The 22,635-nt window shown below is 41.4% G+C and overlaps 1 protein-coding gene across 1 annotated transcript in view; it reads right to left on the reverse strand.

Moving 5' to 3' along the window:
* LOC143974809 (ovochymase-2-like) overlaps positions 1–22,635 on the reverse strand; it is a 114,643-nt gene that overhangs the window by 66,447 nt on the left and 25,561 nt on the right. Inside the window, exons 3-9 of the mRNA XM_077476551.1 lie at positions 19,308–19,401; positions 16,394–16,534; positions 8,409–8,500; positions 6,759–6,894; positions 4,651–4,857; positions 3,697–3,915; positions 2,071–2,211 (exon numbers count right to left, since the gene is read on the reverse strand). Coding sequence (XP_077332677.1) covers positions 2,071–2,211; positions 3,697–3,915; positions 4,651–4,857; positions 6,759–6,894; positions 8,409–8,500; positions 16,394–16,534; positions 19,308–19,401 — 1,030 coding nt within the window. The remainder of the gene's footprint in view (positions 1–2,070; positions 2,212–3,696; positions 3,916–4,650; positions 4,858–6,758; positions 6,895–8,408; positions 8,501–16,393; positions 16,535–19,307; positions 19,402–22,635) is intronic.

The following is a 22,635-nucleotide window of genomic DNA, read 5'->3' on the forward strand; positions in this document are numbered from 1 at the left end:
AGTGCCACCCCCCCACACCCTCCGGTGATGTGTCAGCATGTCTGCGTTATGACGGGGGAGCAACCCGTCAAGGGGGCCCTGAGGACTGCCTGAAGGGGGGTGTGAGCTGGATTGTCAGGATGCCCACAGATTAGTGCCTGATATCATAGTAGTTTGCTTTTGTCAAAATAATAAAAATGGGATAATTGGGAAGCAAGGTAGTACTCCTGAAAGTCTGGAAGAGCAGCTCCTCCCAGCGTCGCCGGGTTTTTCAGGAGCTTCCAGAATAATTTATGTCTGCTGTGCCCCCATATAAATGAGTTAAGAACAGACTCAATCGTTTTGAAAAATTTTTGTGTTATATATAGGGGGGCATGCCACACGAGATAGAGTATCTTTGGTAAGAGTATCATTTTAAACAAATTAATGGGTCCCATAACCCCCAGTGGTAGTCTGGCCCAATTCTGTGTCTTAGTCTTGATCAGGGTACATAGGGGTTCAATGTTAAGGAGTGTGTAGTCTGCGAGCGATCTGGTAACCTGCACCCCAAGGTACTTAATAAAGGAGACCCTTGGGAGGCTCAGAGGTGGAGACGTAGATGGAGGGGGGAAATGGTCAATGGGAAGGATCTGAGATTTGGATCAGTTAATACGGAAACCTGAATGTCCACCGATACATTCTATAGAATGAAGGGCAGCGCACAGGGAGGGACCCAAGTCTGCCAGGTACAGAAGGGTATCATCGGCATACATCCCGATCTTCTCTTCCAGGTTACCAATCTTAAGGCCACGGATATTAGCGTCTGCCCGAATCATGATGGCCAACGGCTCCACAGCCAGTGCATACAACATAGGAGAAAGGGGACAGCCCTGTCGGGTCCCCCTCTCAAGGGGAAACTGGTCCGATAACCAACCATTCACAAACACCCTGGCCTTGGGGGATTGGTATAGGAGTTGAACCCAACGAATAAAATTGGGGCCAAATCCAAATCTCGAATAGCACTCCCATAGGTAGTTCCACTCCACAGAGACCCTGTTCCTCTTTACTTCCTGTGCCTGAGACATAGCAGGAGTGTAAGTAAGAGACCTCTCCAAAGCATAGAGATATACCCTCTTAGTTGTCACCAGAATAGGTTTACTCAATGATAGATTTGCCCTCACCTCCTGTTTCTGTGACAACTAAAAAACATTTGATTCATCATTATTTTCTGCACTGCAGACAACGGTCAACAGGGCCAATATAGGGGGACACAGACAGAAATAAATATCCAATAGATGTTCTAGCCTTTCTTTTTATCCAGAACAGAAAGGGAAATTATTTATCTTTCTATACACATTAAAGTGTTACTAAACCCACAACAGTAAAATCAGTCTATTTATGCAGTAAAGCATGCTTGTTATACACAATGTGGAACCTAAGGGATTAAGCCTCTGCATTGTGTAAAAAGGCTGTTTGATCCTGTATGCACATCTCCTTCTTCCACTGACTCCAAAATAAATCCTGATAATTACAGAGCCAGGGGACACACATACTCAGTTTGGTGTGTATTGCTAGAGAGTTATTTTCTCTGGGAGAGTGCATGTGATTAGCACAGGACCTGCACTGTCTAGGCAGAGGGTCAGGGGTCCTGCATCCTGATAGGACAATCATGGGAGAATGAGAACTCCTCCTACAAGCTTTAACCAGACACTCATAGAAGTCCCAAGACTGGTCTAACTGCTGATGAAAAAAGGTATTTAGCAGTTTATATTTACTAAAATAATAGCCTTTCCATGTTCCGTGTACTGTGGGAGACCAGATATAGTGAATGCAGTGTCCTGGGTTTGGTAACACTTTAACATAGCTGAATGCTATACAGAATTCAGAAATACCTTCCATAGATTTGTGATGTAATGATAAGTTGTATTATCAGGGACAAACATGTATGCAGATAGGTTATTATAGCTGTCACTACGGGGATCTAATGTTTATATGAAACTCTGATAACTAAAGAGCTACAATAATAATAATAATTAGCATAACATTTTGGTACATAGCCCCTATGTAAATTTGATGCTATAAACTGTAAAGTGTTTGTGCTTTAGTAAGAACCTTCAATGTCATCTGGATAGACTTCTTCCCATTTGACTTCAAATCCATGATCTGATCTCACAGTGTCTGTAGAAAAATTCAGGAATAGTTTGTTGCTGGAGGTGATGATCGTAGGAGGCTTCAAATACCCACAGTAAGTCCCTGAAATGAAAACGCAGAGAATGCTGTAATAACAAAAAGACAGCGAGCCAACATTAAATGCAGTCTACCCAACAATGATATTTCAATTACTGGTGAACAATGGCATCCTGAATTCTTATTGCACTTACTGTTAAATACTTATTGCAGAACACTCCAGCAGCTTAAAGACTTGAATCTCCAAGTTGCACTAAAAGTTTTTATCAAATAAGCCCTATATAGGGTGATGTACCACAGAGGTAAAATGAATAGCAGTAAAAGCAGTGTTTTATGTAAAACTGAAGAGAGTAAAGTGGGTCTAAACGAACATAAAAACTAAATTGAAAAAGTGAAGTTTTGCTCTGTTATAGGAAACAATTAGAAATGTTAATTGTTCCTTAGCAGTACCCTGACAATTAAATGTATATTTTGTCTTAAATTCAACCTAAAAGGTCAGTAAGAGGGCAAAGATCAGCTGCAGGAAAACCTAATGACTAGTCCTTTCGTCTTCTACCTGTCATTTTTGGGCACTGCAAGAGTTTATTTTTTTTCAACGGTATTGTAGCTGTATTCGTGCTTTTGCACCAACACTGTTGAGTAATACTTTTTTAATTTGCACAAACAGCTAATTTATCAGGAAAGCTATCAGGGGGTCTACCTCCTTCTTCTCAGTCTAAGCAGTACTGATACATACAGGTTTAGCAAAATGTTGAGACAAGAATGCAATTACGATGTTCTAAGAAAGGGTAAAAACACAGGGTAATAAGAAGTAGAGAAGTGGACTAAGGAATGGCTGGGGTTAGGTAGGGCGGACACAGAGGTTAAATTATAAAAAAAAAAAAAAAAAAAAAACTATCCGGTTACGGTTTGGGAAGCTGAGATCAGAATTTAGTCCAGTCTTTTGTTTAACGGTAGCTGTTTCTATAATATACTTAGTGATTAGGAAAAGTAATGGCATCCAGTTAGAGTTTACATCTATTTTAACCAGTTTGATGCTGATCTGTTTCTATGTAATATCATTGGCTTTTTATAGTGTTGTAAAGAGATCGGGATAATTGACTACTGAACTGTTGTTTTTTTTTTTTTTTTTTTTTTTTTTTACAGAACACTGAAGATGACATGCAAGAAGTTACTGTACTCTGCCCTTTGACTCACTGGAGTAGATAAAGGAGTAGTGTGTTCACAGTTCTCAATTGGATCATCTAGTGGACTATGGGCCAACTGTTTTTTATAATGCCTTTTTCACATGATTGGGTATTCAAAGTGAACACTACCTTCCAAAAAAACTTTCTATCCTTTTAGTAAATCAACACTATAAAATAATCCTGAAAAATTTCCTGAAAGTAATCTGATGCTGCACTGTCATCATGTAAATGTAGTCAAATTTGACTAATGAGTTGTACACATTTAGCATATTTCTTTCATAGAATATAAAGGATAGGATTTGGTGCTTGCTTTGTTGTTTTACCCCTAGTTTCATAGTATTTCATAGTATTTCATAGTATTTACCTATGGCATCTGCGCTATCAGATATCTCCAGTTTGTCATTGCATGATCCTAGTTCCCCATCCACAGCAAATTGAGTAAATGCCAGTTTAATAAGAAAACCAGGAGTAACAGAGATAACCCAGTTACAGTGGAGATTTGAAGGGTAGGGGTCTGGATAGTTCATAGAGTGAAGGAAGCCTTTACGACCTACTTGTAGAGAATTGCTTCCACAACCAGAATCTGCAAAAAATAAACATAGAACATGTTTTTTCAACTGTGAAGAAATGAAGTTATCAGGCTCTATGGTTATAAACTGAATAAAAATAGGTTTGGAAAACAGCATGTTACAAAAATAAATTGAAATGATAAATTAAATGGCATAAGTATGTCAAAAATCTAGTAAAAATATCAAATTACTGACTACTGTACTCAGATTGATAAAAGTGGATACTGGTTTATAGTAAAGGACAGAACTTTAGACCAGTGGTCTCCCAACCTTTGCTTGCCTTTAACTTACCTTTGAGGCACTTTTTCCTCCCACTGATAAAAGGCACTATTCCTCCCACCGATCAAGTGCAAATATTTAATGATTATCTGGCCTAATTACAATTAAAGGTTGGTAGTTTTTCAGATAATCCCAACTTTCTCATTTGCGCAGAGGAATTAGTCTTTCAGATCCAGCAAACAACCCTTTTCTCGTTTGTCTTGATTATCTGCTTATTGGTTTGTAACTACTTACTGGTTACCAGCTTCTTTTTTTAGGTTAAACTTGATGGACATAGGTCTTTATTTCAATCTAACAAATCTATTCAACCCAAACATTTTTCTACCTCTTAAAATAAAGCTTTGAGCAAATAAAATGATGCTAGTTTTGTTCAAATGTGTTACTAAATTGCATTTCTATAATTCCCTAAGAATAGTTACTGAGTTTGACAATTGTAGTATGTAGCAAAGATTAAATAAATGTATAATCACCAATATAAGGAGTAGTGGTAGTAGCGGAGGCAGAAGTGGTAGTAGTGGAGGAGGAAGTGCTAGTAGTTGGAATAACACTCCCTTGAAATCCAACGTATTTAGCATGGAATATTCCTCGAGTACCCTGTGGATTTGGTCTATAACGAACAATCATTCTGTTTCCAGAAGAAGCAACAGGATCAGGAATTTCTTTTCCACAAAAGTGTCCTGTAAGTAATACAGTATCTAGTTTAATTTATATAGGGAAAACAGGAGTTCACATAGACATTTTAGTAGTTAAAAAAAAAAAATATGCCAGAATGAAGTCTGTCTGTCTGTCGGCATATTCCTGAGAGAGCCATGAGTAACATAAAAAGTCCTACACAGCGAGTCACTGGTTCCTTTGCAAACAGTCTGTTGGGGGACTCAGCAGTGATCTGGTGCTATCCATATATGATAATCATTCATATTTTCATGACTATATGGGCAGATCACAAACTAAAAATCATGGTGGATCTCTCTGTCTTTTTTTATTTTTTATTCAGGTAGTTCTTTATTGAACAAGTTTAGGTGCACCTAATGCCCCGTACACACGAGCGGAATTTCCGCTGAAAAAATCTTGGATGGTTTTTCAGACAGAATTCCGCTTAAGCTTGGCTTGTACACATGCGGTCACACAAAAGTTCTTTCGACCGACCGGTAACGTACAACACTACGATGAGCTGAGAAAAATGCTTCCGAGCATGCGTCGAATTGTTTCTGAGCATGCGTAGGAATTTTGCACGTCTGAATTGCTACAGATGGGCGAAATTTCCGATCTGAACTTTTTCCAACCGAAAAATAGAGAACCTGCTCTCAATCTTTTGCTGGCAGGAATTCCGCCAGCAAAAGTCTAATGGAGCATACACATGGTCACATTTTCCGACCAATACCTCACATTAGACATTTGCTGGCGGGATTTCCGATTGTGTGTACGCTGCATAATAGTACCAGCATACTGATTTGACAGCAGAAATATTGATTCCATCCTGCAGGTAGATGTGGCACAAGTACAAGCCATACAAAGTATTGTTTCTTTTTTTTTTTTTTTGATGAACGAACAATCAAAAGCAAAAACCTTAAACGGCAAGACATACTCTAATAAATGTATGAATAATTGACATAATTTATCCAGGACTATGTTAACAGACTGAAGCAGCCCATAGATAATGCAATGGAAAGGAAATTGCTTGATTCCCCCTTTTAATATAGTCACTTTTGAGAGAGGCATTACTGCCACAGTTCTATTGTGTTCTGCCAGTGGGAAGCCTTCCCTGCCAGCAGAACACAATGATCACTGCTGGCAGCTGTAGCCGCCAGCAGTAATCACATGAAAAAATTCCGTCAGGGTGGTTGTACTGAAGTTGATCGATTGATCGACTTCAGTACAACCAGCCTGCCCATAGATAGACTGAATCTCGGCTGGTTCCTGCTGAACCAGGTGAGATCCGATCCATCTATGGCTGGCTTTTGATATAAAGTACTGTATCTGATCCCTAGCACTATCTCCATAAATCATGGAGAATCAACTGAGGGGGAACTAGCCCTGGAGTATCCAGCCAATTTTTCCAGATAGAACTACATTTCTTTGGAGAGTTGCAGTGTTGGTAGGTTAGTTTTTTGCATATTAGGTGGAGTTCATCTGTTCAATCCACTGCTATCTGGTGGGGGTATGAAGTGAAAACCAAATGTGAGCTATCATTTCATGGGCATTGTAAAGAAGCATTGCCACTGCAATATGACTTGAGGGAATACATAATTCCTTGTCTACCAAATGCAGAAAGGACTAAACAAGGAAGTTCAATAGCCAGTAACCAATAGATTCCCTTGCGTCGTATTTGGTCCGTCGGACCAGCACACAGACAAACGGTTTTCCCGATTTTAGTCCGTCGGAATTGAGTCCATCGGATAGATTTGAAAAAGACTTAGTCCGTTCATGTGTGGCCAAGTCCATTTGTTCAGAAAGTCCATCGGAACTCCGTCGAAAGTCAATCGAGAAGACCATCGGACCTAGTCTGCCGTAAGGTCCGGTCGTGTATACGCGGCATTAGGGTTACTACTACATTTAAAAAGAAAAAAACAAAACACACCTAATTTTTGTGCTCCTTTCTCTTCTCCATCAAAAACTTCAACCATCTCTGTACATCCAACTGATCCTGCAGTCGCAAGGTCAAATGTTGTAAAGGATAATTTAACTCTGTAGCCAGAATCAACCGTGATTTTCCACTGTAATAATATTACAAATATAAATAGAGAACAAACAAATCTTTAAAATGTATAATTACTTATGGCTTTTTATTAAATAATAAATAAGAATTTAATCCTTTAAGGTCACTATCTGGAAACAATTTGGCTCGAAACAAAGCCTTAGGCAGATGGTAGTTAGAAACAACACCCCTAACTGGCAAAAAAATGTGTTTCTGGTAACTCCCTCACTTCTCTGCTGACATTTTCCCTAAATGGCCCTCAGGCATGACATCTCTGCAGCCAGCTTCTGCTGCAGGTACAGTCAGTCCACCCTCTCCATCAGGTGTAGACTGCAAGAAGGAGGCAGGCAACTGTGGGTTTATCTCACTGAGCCCAGTCCTAGTCCACTGGCATCTGACAACAGTGTGTACATGAGCTTCAGTGGCAGGAGGATCTGCTTACTGCTTAGGGGTAATGTGTCTTAGGTACGGTGGGCAGCAGAAGAGCGTGTATAACTCCTACGATGGTACTCTGCCATTGAGTTGGTTGGGGTGGGGGTGAGGGTTAGAAAGATGAGGAATAGTGGCTCCCTTAAGATACAGGAACCCAGAGCCAGGGCTATACAAGTCCCAAATGTCACAGGCACCGTGTCTGTAAGGGGTGCTGTATGTAGCCATTGTCCAAACTGTGTTTGGCTGCTAAGACCACAAATAAAAGTTATTTCTTTTGACAAGCCAGTATAATCTTACTTGAAAAATCTCCTTTTATGTTGTCAGTATGTTTGTTGCCTGTCTGCTGGCCATCTCTTTCCTCAACTTCCTGGATTCCCTGCATGCTTTGCAGCTTCTCCTCTGCTGTTTACTTTCAATCTCTAAGGACTACATATCCCATGGTAATGTCTTCAACACCTGCAGGTGGGAAGTCTCATTCAAAGCAATAGAAGGCTTAGAGTTTCTGAAGCCATTCACATAGCCGCTTGCATGTAATCGAATATACAGCAATTACCTATGAATAATCGGCACTGGATTTATATTGTTTCCTTTCAGGGCAATCATCCACAGGTAAGCGCAGCATGTTTGATTATATACAAACAGCTGCAAATGGCTGTGAATGATGTCAGCCATCTATTGCTTTGAATGTGACGGTTGTTCACAGAAAAACTCCACTGAGTCTCTCAGAAGAAATTGTAGTCGGCCCCAAATGCTGGGGTGAATAAGGTAATTATATATTGCTGAGAATATTATGTCCACTGTTACATCACAAGGCAGGCCTTAAGTGAGCGTGTATTAGCTATTTTTATTGTAAGTGATAATTACATTATTAAACAGTCCTGGGTGCTAAAATTGGTAGTTGTGATTGATTTGAATGCAGCTGCATTCTTATTTCCATATGTCACAATTAAAAGGGCGAAATAAGGTCACACCTGGTCTCAATTCCCATATCTAGACAGGCAAAGTCAATACAGCATTTCATGAAAGCCTTTCAGCGCTCAGGGAATGAGAGGAGAGAGACACATGACAAAGGACAGCCATTTGTCACACTTGTATAATTACCTGATACAGAACATCATTTGAGCTTCGATATATGCTTGGGGACTGGAACTCCCCAGTGTTGCCTTGTAAAATGCCTCCTCCTCCCACAATATCTGAAACAATAGATTTACCAAATATCATTTATAATAAATATAGTCACAGGCATGACTACAATAAGGTTGTTTTTTAAGCAAACTGATAGCACATGCTGTAATTAAATAAATCAATATAAAAAAATTACTATAAAGATATATGAACTTAGCTAACAACTATATATGTGACACTAACAGACAGGTGGGCATATCATGAAATGAATGGGCCCGTGTGCAAGATAAAAAGTGGGCCCCAGGCACAGAAGAAAAAACGTGAGTGGCTTAAATTACACTAAATGTTGGGCATTGCTAAATGGGGTGTGGTTTAATGGAGTCTGAGATTACTTACATAGTGCAGAATGCAGTAATGTTAAATAGGGAATGTACAGTGCAGAGTGTATGGCAGTGGGTAGTATGTGCAGGAGAGAAGTGGGGTGTGTTTGGTGGTGGGTAGTATGTGCAGGAGAGGAGTGGGGTGTGTTTGGTGGTGGGTAGTATGTGCAGGAAAGAAGTGCGGTGTGTATGGAGGTGGGTAGTATGTGCAGGGAGAGGGGTATGGAGTGTATGGAGATGGGTAGTATGTGCAGGAGAGGAGTGCGGAGTGTACAGCTGTGGCTAGTATGTGCAGGGAGAGGAGTGCGGAGTGTATGGTGGTGGGTATTATGTGCAGGTAAGGAGTGCAGAGTATATGGAGGTGGGTATTATATGCAAGTGAGCAGTGGCGTAACTAGAACCTTCAGGGCACCGATGCAGGAAACCTTGGAGGGCCCCCCCCCCAACCTCCGGACAGGGCTCTTTTCTCCGAGCTTGATGGTGGAACACCAGGGCCCAGTCCCAAGTGGGTGGCCGCATATAAAGGAACCGATTTAAAAAACATCAATTGAAGCCACTGTGCCCATCAAACGCCACCACTGTACCATCAAATGTCACCACTGTGCCCATCAAAATCTGCCGCTGTGCCCATCAAACTCTGCCGCTGTGCCCATAAAACTCTGCCGCTGTGCCCATCAAATGGCACCACTGTGCCCATCAAATGCTGCCAGTGTACCCATCAAATGCTGCCACTGTGCCCATCAAATGTCGCCACTGTGCACATCAAATGCTGTTGGTGTGCCCATCAAATGCTGCCACTGTGAATCCCCACCACCCGCTCGCTGTCTGCCCGCCACTTACCCTGTCTTGGTGGGGCAGCGGGTAACGGCCATGAGCGGGGTCCTCCATGCATCTCCTGCCATAGCTGCGCCTATCGTTTCAGCCAATCAGGTGATGGGTAACAGACCCGCACACCTGATTGGTGGAGAGGCGGTTCAGTGTTAGGAAAGTGAATATTAATTCACTTTTCTAACACACCTGGGTAGACTGTGAGCCTCAAGCATGGCGCTCGCAGTTCACCTATTTTGAAGCCTATTAGAGCCCATGGCTCTAATCAGGTGCTGCAAAAACACCCCCCACCGCTGTAATTCAGGCGCCTGACACCTCAAAAGGGACCAGACACCTAAATATGGGGGTGCCAACGGTGGCCATGGATAGATTCATGCTATTCTATGCATGAATATATCCATTGGTCATAGAGGGTGTGGCTGGAGAGAGGGGGTGGCACCTGTGCACCCTTTTGGATGCACCGCCACTGATAAACACATGCACATTCACATACATACATATGCATACATGCACACTCACATACATGCGCACACACACATGCATACATACACATACATATATGAGCACACACACACACACACACACACACACACACACAAGCATGCTCACACACACACACACATGCATGCTCACACACACACACACGCATGCTCACACACACACACATACATGCATGCTCACACGCACATACAAGCATGCTCACACACACACATACACACATACAAGCATGCTCACACACACACATACAAGCATGCTCACACACACACATACATGCATGCTCACACACGCACATACAAGCATGCTCACGCGCACACATACAAGCATGCTCACACACACACATACAAGCATGCTCACACGCACATACATACAAGCATGCTCACACACACACGCACATACAAGCATGCTCACACACACACATACATGCATGCTCACACACGCACATACACGCATGCTCACACGCACACATACAAGCATGCTCACACATACAAGCATGCTCACACACACATACATACAAGCATGCTCACACACACATATACATGCATGCTCACACACGCACATACAAGCATGCTCACACACGCACATACAAGCATGTTCACACGCACACATACAAGTATGCTCACACGCACATACATACAAGCATGCTCACACACACACATACAAGCATGCTCACACACACACGCACACACATACAAGCATGCTCACACACACACGCACACACATACAAGCATGCTCACACACACACACATACAAGCATGCTCACACACACACATGCAAGCATGCTCACACACACACACATACAAGCATGCTCACACGCACATACATACAAGCATGCTCACACACACACATACAAGCATGCTCACACACACACACACACACACACATACAAGCATGCTCACACACACACGCACACACATACAAGCATGCTCACACACACACATACAAGCATGCTCACACACACACACATACAAGCATGCTCACGCACACACATACAAGCATGCTCACACACACACATACAAGCATGCTCACACAAACACACATACAAGCATGCTCACACACAAACACACGCAAGCATGCACACACACACACACATACAAGCATGCACACACACACACACACACACACACACACACACACACATGCAAGCATGCTCACACACACACACACACACACGCACGCAAGCATGCTCACACACACACACACAAGCATGCTCACACACACACATACAAGCATGCTCACACACACACACATACATACAAGCATGCTCACACACACACACACACACACGCAAGCATGCTCACACACACACGCACACACATACAAGCATGCTCACACACACACATACAAGCATGCTCACACACACACACATACAAGCATGCTCACACACACACAAGCATGCTCACACACACACATACAAGCATGCTCACACACACACATACAAGCATGCTCACACACATACAAGCATGCTCACACACACACTCACGCAAGCATGCTCACACACACACATACAGGCATGCTCACACACACACACATACAAGCATGCTCACACACACACACATACAAGCATGCACACACACACACACACACACACACATACAAGCATGCTCACACAGAGACACACACACACACACACACACACACACACACACACGCAAGCATGCTCACACACACACATACAAGCATGCTCTCACACACACATACATACAAGCATGCTCACACACACACACACATACAAGCATGCTCACACACATACATACAAGCATGCTCACACACACACATATAAACACAAATGCAGTAGCTAGTCTTATAAAAAAAAAAATGGCAGACATTTACAGTACCTTGGCTCTTCCTGCCGGGTACTGGACTGTAGGGGGAGACAAAGAGCACACACTTTACCCTATGTGAGGAGCTCCCGCACAGAGCCGATTTCAGTTCGGCTGATGATCGAGGAGCTCCTCTCAGCCTCCCCTACTACGGAAGAGTACAGGGGGCCTGAGGGCCCCCTGCAGCAAGGGGCCCGGTCGCCATGGCGATCTTGGCGACCCCTATAATTCCGCCACTGCAAGTGAGGACTTGGAGTGCAGAGTTTATGTAGGTGGGTAGAATGTGCAATGAATGTTGTCAGTAGTTTTAAATTTTTTTTTTTTTTTTTTTACAATTATCTTATCTTATCTATTATTATCTATTATTTTTACAATTTTTTTTTTTTTTTGATAGTTCTCTTAATATTATTTTTTCACAGTGCTTCTGGAGAAGGGGGTGGGGGTATGAGGCAGTGGACGATGTCAGTAGGGCAGAGATTGATGTCAATAGAGCAGTGAATGGTGTCAGTTTTTTATTTTTATGTATTTTTTATTTTTTACAATTTCATTTCTTTTAAAAAAAAATTGGGGGGGTTGGGGCAGTTGACAGTGTAGGCAGGGCAGGGTGGGGGTGTCAGTAGTTTTAAAATTTTATTTTTATACAATTACATTTTTTACAATTTTTTTACGATTGGATCTTTTAATACTTTTTGCAATATATATATATATATATATATATATATATATATATATATATATATATATATATATATATATATATATATATATATTATTCTTTTAATTGGCCTTGTCGGTCTTGGTCTTTGGTGAGATATCAGGGGTCTAAACAGACCCTGACATCTCCTCTATGAGACAGAGAAAAGGACTGAGGACGCATTGAAGATGAATGGACAGAAGACAGCGGCTCCTGTGCATTCATAAACTGAAGCAGAGTAGCACACAATTATTACAAGTCATAGAGAGGGTTTGGTAACAATGTCCAATTCAGACAAAGAAAGGGCCAGTAAATAACATATCTACCGGGGCCCCTTCTTCTGCTCTCCATCCTGACACCCCCCAGAAAGGAAAGGAGGGAAGCTGGCTGTGGGGGACAAGAGGAGCGGGAGTGGAGGATACAGCGGACCAGAGGAGAATGGGGAGCAGAGGAGGAGAATGGGGAGCGGAGGAGGAGAATGGGGAGCAGAGAAGGAGAATGGGGAGCAGAGGAGGAGAATGGGGAGCAGAGAAGGAGAATGGGGAGCAGAGGAGGAGAAGGACACAGCAGGCTGGGAGATAACACGGGGAACGGAGGAGAACGAGAGGAGGAGGACACAGAGAACAGCCCGGTAGGATCGTTGCGGCTGGAGGGACAGCTGTAAGCACTGATAGCCACGGGAGGGAGAGGGATAGAAGCTGTCATGCAGGGAGATCTGTGCTTACAGCTCCTGCCACATCGATCATCCCTGTCTGTGAACCGAGGGACAATCATCCATGTGTGCAGGGTGGGTCACAGTGGGCCCCCCACTTTTGGTGACCCATGTGTAGTGAACACCCTGCACCCATGGAGGATACGCCACTGCTAACAGAGCTTGAGATATTAATGACATTCACTGTATCCCTATCTGAGAACACAGTCCTAATTAAAACCTCATTAAAATATTAATAACAACAGGCAGTTTTTTGGGGGTGTGACCGGATGTGAGATGCGGCGGTTGTGCTAGAGGAGAGCTGGAATGCATCTGAACATTCATCCTGCTTCATGTGACTGCCTACAGGCCTGGTGACTTCACCACACATCTCACCTTCTCTGGCTCCATCCCAGGCATCCATCCCGGGGAATATTTCCTGGCTGGCTGGTCCTCTGGCATGCACTGCCGCCTGCAGCCTAGTCCGCTCCGCGGCCCACCTCCTCCGGACAGCAACTGCCACATCTCTGGCCACAGCAATCCCCCTTGCTTCTCTCATCACATACTCATCACACTCACAGGCAGAGGCAGCTCACAGGCACAGAGCCCAACTGACCAGGATCGGCCCTGCTGTGATCCAACCTGTACCTGACAGATACGGCTATCAAGTGACGGCGGCAGTCGGCGGGTACTCCTGACAACTTGACACTGCACACTCAGGCCGGCTACCGCCCTTCCTAAAGTGCTGCCTGGGACCCATGGTTGGGTCGGCCCTGACCTAAGTCCCTAAGAAACAGAATACACAAAATACTGATAATATTCTGAAAAGAATTAGAATTCACTATTTCAATCAGTGTCAATATGGGGTATCTCTTCAAACTTTCTGTTTCTGCTGTCTAGAAATAAATTGTTGCTCAGGTTATTTCTGCTAAGACATTGACAACCATGTTGTTCTGCTAACAACCCAGTGTAAGATCAGCCCAGAGCTGGATGTACCAGGAAATTACAGACAAGTGAACTGGGCCATTACAATGTGGCATAGCATGCCATCTACATATTATTGGCAGAGATTTCAGAGTAAATAGTGTTACATACATATACAGTAAGACCATGGCTCATTCCTTCTCAAGTTCAGTCAAGACTGTAGGATTTCATGGGATTTTCCTCTCCTCTCCAGATGGCGGAGAAGAGTAGTGAGAGTGGTGAGGGAGAGAAAGGTAGGGTGGGTATACAAGGGTCACTTTTAGGAGAACCTTTTTCTTTGCAATGTGTAGGCAAAGCATAGGTTTACTTTATTCCCTATGGTTACATTAAGAATGAAGTATGAAATATTGGGGAGAAGGAGGGTTGTTATCAGTTAAAGGCTAAGATAAGTATTTAGGGTGTAGGAAAAATTAACGGTGTATTTTAGTGGTCGGAAATTAAATAATGGACATTATGGGAAACTGTAGGATTCCATGTTGGTTTAGCACCTAAAGCTTTGTGCCAAGAATTATTACCCTGCACACCAATAGGACCATGTACTGTACCAGTAGGACCAATTGTTGGGTGGAATCAACTTAATTTACTAGAGTGTTTCTGTACAGTAAACTTTCTGTTCAAACCTGGGAAAGTGGCCCTTAATGATTGTCATTTCAAATGGAAACATTGAACATTGACTACATATCAACTTGTCATCTACCAGCTCTTTTGAGAGGTCAAGAGCACAACCTCTTATTATTAAGATAGCTGATTGCCCTGCAAGAGAGAGGAGATCAGTGAAATAGGCAACAGGAAAGGTGAGTATAAACACTCTTCTTTTGCAGATCAATCATTTTGACATTTTGACATTTTAATCTCGGAATAGGGTTGCTTTAGCCATAGTTACAACACAACTTGCCTACTGCTCTTTCAAGTGTATGTGTACTTCACCTGTATATTAAATTTGTTCAGCAAGAACATTCTTTCCCCACAATCCATAAATAAAAGAAATAATAAGTTATAGTTAAGTACGGTAGTGATAATTTTTCTTGGGCATCTTTGCTAGCAGGATTTTCGAAATCTTAAGAACAAAGATGGATCTATGGGCTTAAATAGGTTATCTATTTGTCTTTATTCTGCAGGGCTGCAGTATACCTCTATTCCCTCCCTAGAGGATTTCAATTTTTTACAGGCTTTTCCTTATTATCCCACAAAATATAGTGCCAGTTTACTAGCACACTTGTGTTTTATCTATGAGATTGACATTTTTTTTGTATTTACCAAACTAAAGTTTACTTGTGCTGACCCAGAAAGATGTCACATGTTTGTCTGTAACTCCTAAATAATTTAAGAGATGGCAGAAAAAAAGAATTGAAAGTTTTGCACAACGTTAAAATATATTCATGCATCTCCTTTGTGGCTATTTTTTTAAAATACATGTAAGCAAAGGAAAATCTGTCTTCTGAAACCTGAAAATATTTTAACAGCTCAGTTTCATTGGCTATTTATACTAATAGTTTCGCACATGTGTTTAGCTCTGGAGTATTACAAAAAATAATTTTTTCTTCTTCAAATCAATCCCTGCTACAGTTGGGTAAGACAAAATATTAGAGTTGGGCTTGAAGCCACCAGCATGTTTTTTTGGATTGTTATTAGAAACTAGAGGACTGGAGGATCTAGAGGGGTGTTAGTCAGCACTCGGAGAATATTCAAACCCCAAAGCATAAAGATTTAGATTGGATTTGAACCAAACATCTCAGTGCTTTAAGTGAACCTGTGCTTTGCGTATGCACCATGTGACATTTTGGGAGAGTAATGTCTTGAGGCTTTCAAATTTCCCTTCCCTGGACTCGGCAAATAATAGGAGGGACACCTGAATACATCAGTTCCCATGGTGGACAGGCTAAGCAATCTGTGACCAATAACTGCTTTGGATCCAAATCTTATATATATTTTGTTCACAATTTACAGTAAGTTCTTTTTGCACAATATTAATTTGACTATGTTGTAGGACTGACTGTACTTTATTTTTGGTGTTTGGATTGTTCTAAGTTTGTGTTGCTTTAAGTGTTTGTACTTGTACTCACCTGACACCTTGTTTGGATCCACAGCTTCATACCTTGCCCGAAATCCCTTGTCTGATGTTTTATCATTAGTAGTAAATTTTACAAAAAGCTTGTTTCCAACTGAAACTATAGGACCAGGAGTTAAGTGCCCACAGTATGTGCCTGTGTACAAAAAAATAAAACATTGAATTATAAATGATACAATGAAGAAAGAAAATTCATGTCTGCCTTCAACATATATTTCAGTAGTTACCCACAATAGCCCTTGGCTAGGAATGGGCCTTAAAGAGACATAGGCAGACAACCTGAAAGCCACATAAATACACACTTTGCTGGCATTTACTTTTTTCCTATGTTCATAAGTACAATATTTCACATCTAAACTGTAGAAATCAGGTTGCACATCAATGACCTTTCATTCAGATGGTTTATTAGCATGCAGATTAATGTCATCTCTCACTGCAATCCTCTCCACCTCCAACCACAACTTCAACATGTTTCACCCTTAACAGAGCTTAAGCCCTGATTAAGCATGATTAAGCCCTGTTAATGGTGAAACACATTGGGGTTGTGGTTTAAGGTGGAAAGGATTGCAACGTGAGCTGTCACTGATCTGCTTGCTATAATAAACCACCTGGATGAAATGATGTTAATGTGCGGCCTGGTTTCTACAGTTTGAACATTAAATAGAGTGGGCTTCTTAGGCTTTGACACCCAGCTTGCCTGTGAATCTGAAGAGAATGGCAGAGCGGCAGATGAGCTTCTCAGTATTGTACAGTATTTCACACTTTTATTGGTGAGTCTGAGACTGAGTTCATTTATTAAAATTTGTACAGAAACACTCTTCTGTATTGCAGAAAGATTCCAAGTGATTTACAATTAAAGATAATACTTTATTGCATTAAGAAAAGACAAAAGACAAAAAATGGAAAGACAACTCTCCTTTATAAAGCTTTGATGGATAATTATCTATATAATCACTCAGTTGAAAACCCTCTAGCTGGATTACAGTGTTCCTATTAGTGTTTGTCATGCACAATTATAAGGCCATTTTGACTGCTTTCAATTAAATTTCGGCTGCAAAAATGTCTGAACTTGGTGGTAGGTCACCTTGATCATGAAATTAGTGGAAATTGCTGGAAAATTGCTATAAGTCTCCAACATCAAAGCTTCAAAAATGAACATAGTAGTAAATCCTGTATCCCACGCTGACTAAGACTGGGATGCTATTAACGTTCATGTGTGTGTAAAGACAGGCGTCAAAATACTTTTGGTAATATAGTGTATATATTTTGCTGAGAAATCACTTTGAAAAATAACCCCCCTAGCATTTCTGGCCTTGGCCATCTTGAGTAAGGGCTGATGATTCATGGAGCATTTACTCCCTGAAATCCAGCTGCCCTTAGCTCAGACATGCAGGCAGGAAGGAGTACTTAAAGCGGGATTGCACTGTGGAAAAAAATATTAAAAGCCAGCAGCTACAAATACTGCAGCTGCTGACTTTTAATAAATGGACACATAAATGGACACACTGGTCCCAGGGTCCAGCGATGCCGGCAGCCGAGGCCGATCGATCGCTCAGCTCTCGGCTGCTGCCATCACCATTCTAGGTGAGGGAATCAGGAAGTGAAGCATTGCGGCTTCACTTCCCGGTTCCCTACTGCGCATGCGCGAGTCGCGCAGTGCACTAGGAATGGTCCGCGCTGTCTCTGGGACCCGTGTGTGTCCCAGCAGACAGCACGCGGGGACAGGAAGAGGCATAGACTCCCGTGGGAGTCTATGCCCGAAAGTCGTGTAAATCCCTTTCTTTTGCTAATATCCTATCTATTTACTAATTTAAAAAAAGCCAGTGTTTATTGAGAGAGGGAAGTTCTGCTTTTAGACACCAATGTTGTTCACTAGTTTGGACTAATTATTGTCTCCAAAAATGTACAATTATCTAAGATATTGTTCACTTATCTGAGCTCACTATAGTCTCCAAAAAACGAATTACTAGATAAATTGTTGATCACTACTCTGATCCTCCTCTGATCCCCAAAAACGAGTAACTATGCAAACCATTCCTCATTTACTCCCCCTGAAACAAGTACCAAAAATAAAAGTGGTCAACAAATTCCCCAAAGTAATCCAAAACCCATATAATATACCTTCAGTATCAATTTATTTAAAATATTAAACTAGAACTGTGGTCTCCCATTAAAAACATGTGCTGCAACACTTGAACATAATAAAGCACCAACAGTTTTTGCAGCATTTTACAATATAAAAGGAGACATTACAGTTTCTATATATGAGGATGAGGAAGGCCCTGCTCAAATACCTGTTGATCCTGCCAATGATGCTTAATGCACCTTTTTGTGATGGTGTGGCGAACATGCTGCACTGCTCCTGAATTTAGAGTTCAGTTGCCACTCTCTGCCTGCACTGCAGTGGGAGAAAAGATGTTGCAGGAGGTGTGGCTAGTATCAATATGGCTGTTGATTAACAAGCCTGAAGCTTGTCAATCAGCACCTGGCCACACCTAGTCCTGCCCACTGCATTCTGAATTAACAGCACTGCCTCTGTTGCTGAAACCCTCCTACTGTGAGCTGCAGTGTCTGGGAGGGGGACTGTGTGAGACACTATGGAATAGGAAGATTTGACTTAGAGGTTGTTTAATTGCATTACATAGTAACTGGATTTGGTACTTGTTTAGCGTATCATAAAGAAACCTTTAGCTGTACTTTAGGTTTTTATCTTATTTTTGTATTCTTTTGATATTTGAAAGACCCGCCATAAAAATACTTGTATAGAGCAAAATGTTTGTCTCTAAACTACGTTAGGACATTGCAACACAGCTAATAAATATAAGTACGCCACCTCGAAAAGCTCGTGGGCATATTATCTGGCAAACAAGAGTTCTATCATTCTATCTTTCTATCATTTTTATACATACCCAGAACGCCCACATTATCTTCTACAGTGATGTGATCTGAACTACAAAGTGTGCTACTTTCTACCTGGAACTCTGTGAACCACAAGTGGACTACCTGAAAAATACAATTTGTACAAGTCATCACTATTTTATACATACGCATATATAGCATAATAAACTAAGGGGAGATCTTCAAAGTGAGAAAAAAAATGTAATTATCCTGTTCTTTGTTGGTGAACTTTCCATTCATGAAAAAAAGGAAAAGAAGCAACAGCCATATAAACTTTTTTAGGGCTAGATTACACTTGTGGCTGGGAGCCATGGTTTTACTGCCCCCAACTGCCCGCGTAAGCTGCAAAGGCAGTTGGACGGAGTTGTACACATGCCGTAGCTGTGCTGCTTTAGTTGACGGGTTCATCCCAAATGACATCTTCTGTAGCATTTGACATTCAGTACCATCAATGAATGTGACCCATTAATGTTAATACGGACATGCCACATCTGGTGCAGTGGTACAAGCTTTAAAGAGTTAAAATAGGCAGTGAGGAAGCAACATATCACCTCCTAACCTCCAGTCAAATACCCTCTTAAAAACAATCCACCGCTGAGGGCAACACTGGTTTAAATGAGTATTTGCTTGTGAAAGCTGCCGTTGTTCATTATTCTTGATTGCGATATAGGCCTCCTACTGGTGAAATCTGGCATTGTAGAAAAACTATACCGCTTGAGAACAGCAAGCAATGATATTCAGCAGTTGTTTAACAGGTTATGCAGGAGAGAGTTCAACTACATAGAGGTAGTGTTTTTTTCTATTTAAAGGGGAACTGTTCTTTGCCCATGCAGGGTAAAGTAGAAAGGTTCACCCTCAGTAGCAATATCTTCTCACTTTTCTTTAATTCCCTTGTCACTCCAGATATCTACCATGAGCAACTAAAGGCAGCTCCTGGTAATCTAGAAGTCATTTTAACTGGAGCTTATATGGGGCTAAGGACTCTCTCCCCACCCGCATGTGACAGTGTTGGACCACGCACCAGTGTTATCATATGAGAGACTGGGGAGTGATTTTCATGCTCCACTATACCAAGGATGGAAAAAAATATATATATATTTTTTTGCAGCCAGCGATTGAACAGCAGAAATGCAAGTATATGATGCTGGGGAAGGACTATTAAATATTTATTTGCTCAGAACGTGCAAAGCACATGTTTGCTTTAAACTTAAAATTTCCCTTTAGCATCAACATTTATTAGATACATTTTCAGGTACACTATAAAGACAGGATTCATCAGGATGCTTAGAGCAAGCGAGACCTGTCAGAAAGCCTGACCTGTTAGAAATGATAATAACTGTACAAAGATCAACTGAACAGATACTGTATATTGACCCTTAACTGTTAGATCATAAGGCCCAGACTTTGGTAGCCGAGGGCATTTATGATAAATGGTATTAAAGAATACATAGTAGGGTTGCCATATATAAGTGATAATTTAGTGGTGACTAGCAAAATTCCCTGAATATTTATACTGTACCTACGGTAACATTTTTAAAGGTTTGTCATAGGGGCTGAATACAAATGCCCTGCTGAAACATGCATGTAGGGCAGGGAAAGAACCTGACAAACCAGTGCTTGCATGAGTTTGATTATAAAGAATTTCCTATTAATCATCAAGAAATTTAATTTGCCTTTAAAACATTTACATATTTGGAGATGGGGATGTATGGCCACTAGATGAAGACTGACAAACTGGGAACTTTGTCAAGAGGTCTTGAATGTTTCAGTATATGTTTAAGGGATAGGCGATTCATTGGGCTGCTCAGTCTCATAACTGATGTGAAGGATTTACAGCTAATAAAAAAATGAAAAAGTACAGTAAATAAATAAATCAACTAGTCTCATAAAAATAATGGTTGCTCCATTGCGCTAGGGTAAATTTGAGCATGTACATATTGTGAGGGGGAAAGTGTTGGGTGTCAATGCCACAATACAAAAAAACTATTTGTTGATAATATACCAATGCTGCACCTACAATTAGCAGAAACTAATAAGAATGCATAAATATATAAAGGGTGCAAAGGAATCAGTACAAAAATCAAAGGTCAAATTAATAATATACACTATTATTATTATTAGTATCTGATTAATAAAGTGCACAATAAAATAAACCATCAGAAATGTCCATGATAATCATATGTGAACAAATCTTCTTGTGTATGCTCCAACACTGTGAAAATAAAGTGCACATGTGCTTCAATAAACTTGCTTAAAGTGGTTCACCTGAAGTGATAACAAAATGCGCACACCAGATCGTCTTGGCCACACAGTGACCTCAAAGCATGACTAATGGGAAGGATTCAGTGCTGTAGCTCCTTTGTGCATCCCATTCCAATCAAGAAATCATGTATGGAGGAAGCTGGATCCCAATCCACTTTGCAGATATACAAATGTAGGTGTATTCACCTAATAACATCTCTCCATTGCATATATCAACTTGCATCAAGTCAGTCATTTCCTGATGACGCGCGCTCTAGCGTGAAATGCATAGAGGTGGGGCCTGACAGCTACAACCATATGAGCCCTATACTATTGCTTGCACAGTTGAGATGCACCATGCACATTGCGAGTTCTATACCGGTGTCGGATCGGTTTCTGCTTTGCCTTGAGCGGATTGTTTGTGATTTCTTGCTGGACTATGTAAATGCTCTTTTTTAAGCAATAAAACATAAAGTGGTATTACACTATATCCTGCCTTCTGTGACTCTTTGTTGGGGAGCTATTTCACAGACCTACTTGATGCAATTTGTTATATGCAGTGGATAGATGTTATACCTGCAAAGTGGATTGGGATCCAGCTTCCTCCATATAGGGAATGGGATGCACAAAGGAGCTACAGCATTGAATGAAGGAGTCCTTCCCATTAGTCATGCTTTGAGGTCACTGGTGAGCGCATTTTCTTATCACTTTGGGTGAAGCACTTTAAGCAAGTTTATTGAAGCACATGTGCACTTTATTTTTCACGGTGTTGGAGCATACACAAGAAGATTTGTTCATGTTGGAGTGAATTCATATAATACTTCTGGTATTTCACTTCCTGGTTGAGACAGCCACTTAGCCACAGTTGAAATGAAACACATAAAAACTTTGTAATCAGAAGAACAATGGCTTGGCTCAGGCCCACCTGCTGTGATATGTGATTACAGGCTTCAAAGGGAATAAGAGCTAGCTAGACGGCTCAGGGCTAATAGAGATGCTGCCCATAGTGGACAATACAGCATGCTTCCTGAAGAATGGGCAGACAGGTGAAGGATTACCTCTTGGCGATATCTATTGGATATCTATTGGATGGAAGGC

This window comes from Lithobates pipiens, unplaced genomic scaffold (assembly GCF_037356315.1).
Source record: "Lithobates pipiens isolate NorthernLeopardFrog02 unplaced genomic scaffold, aLitPip1_a1.2 Scaffold_13, whole genome shotgun sequence".
Classification (NCBI taxonomy): domain Eukaryota; kingdom Metazoa; phylum Chordata; class Amphibia; order Anura; family Ranidae; genus Lithobates; species Lithobates pipiens.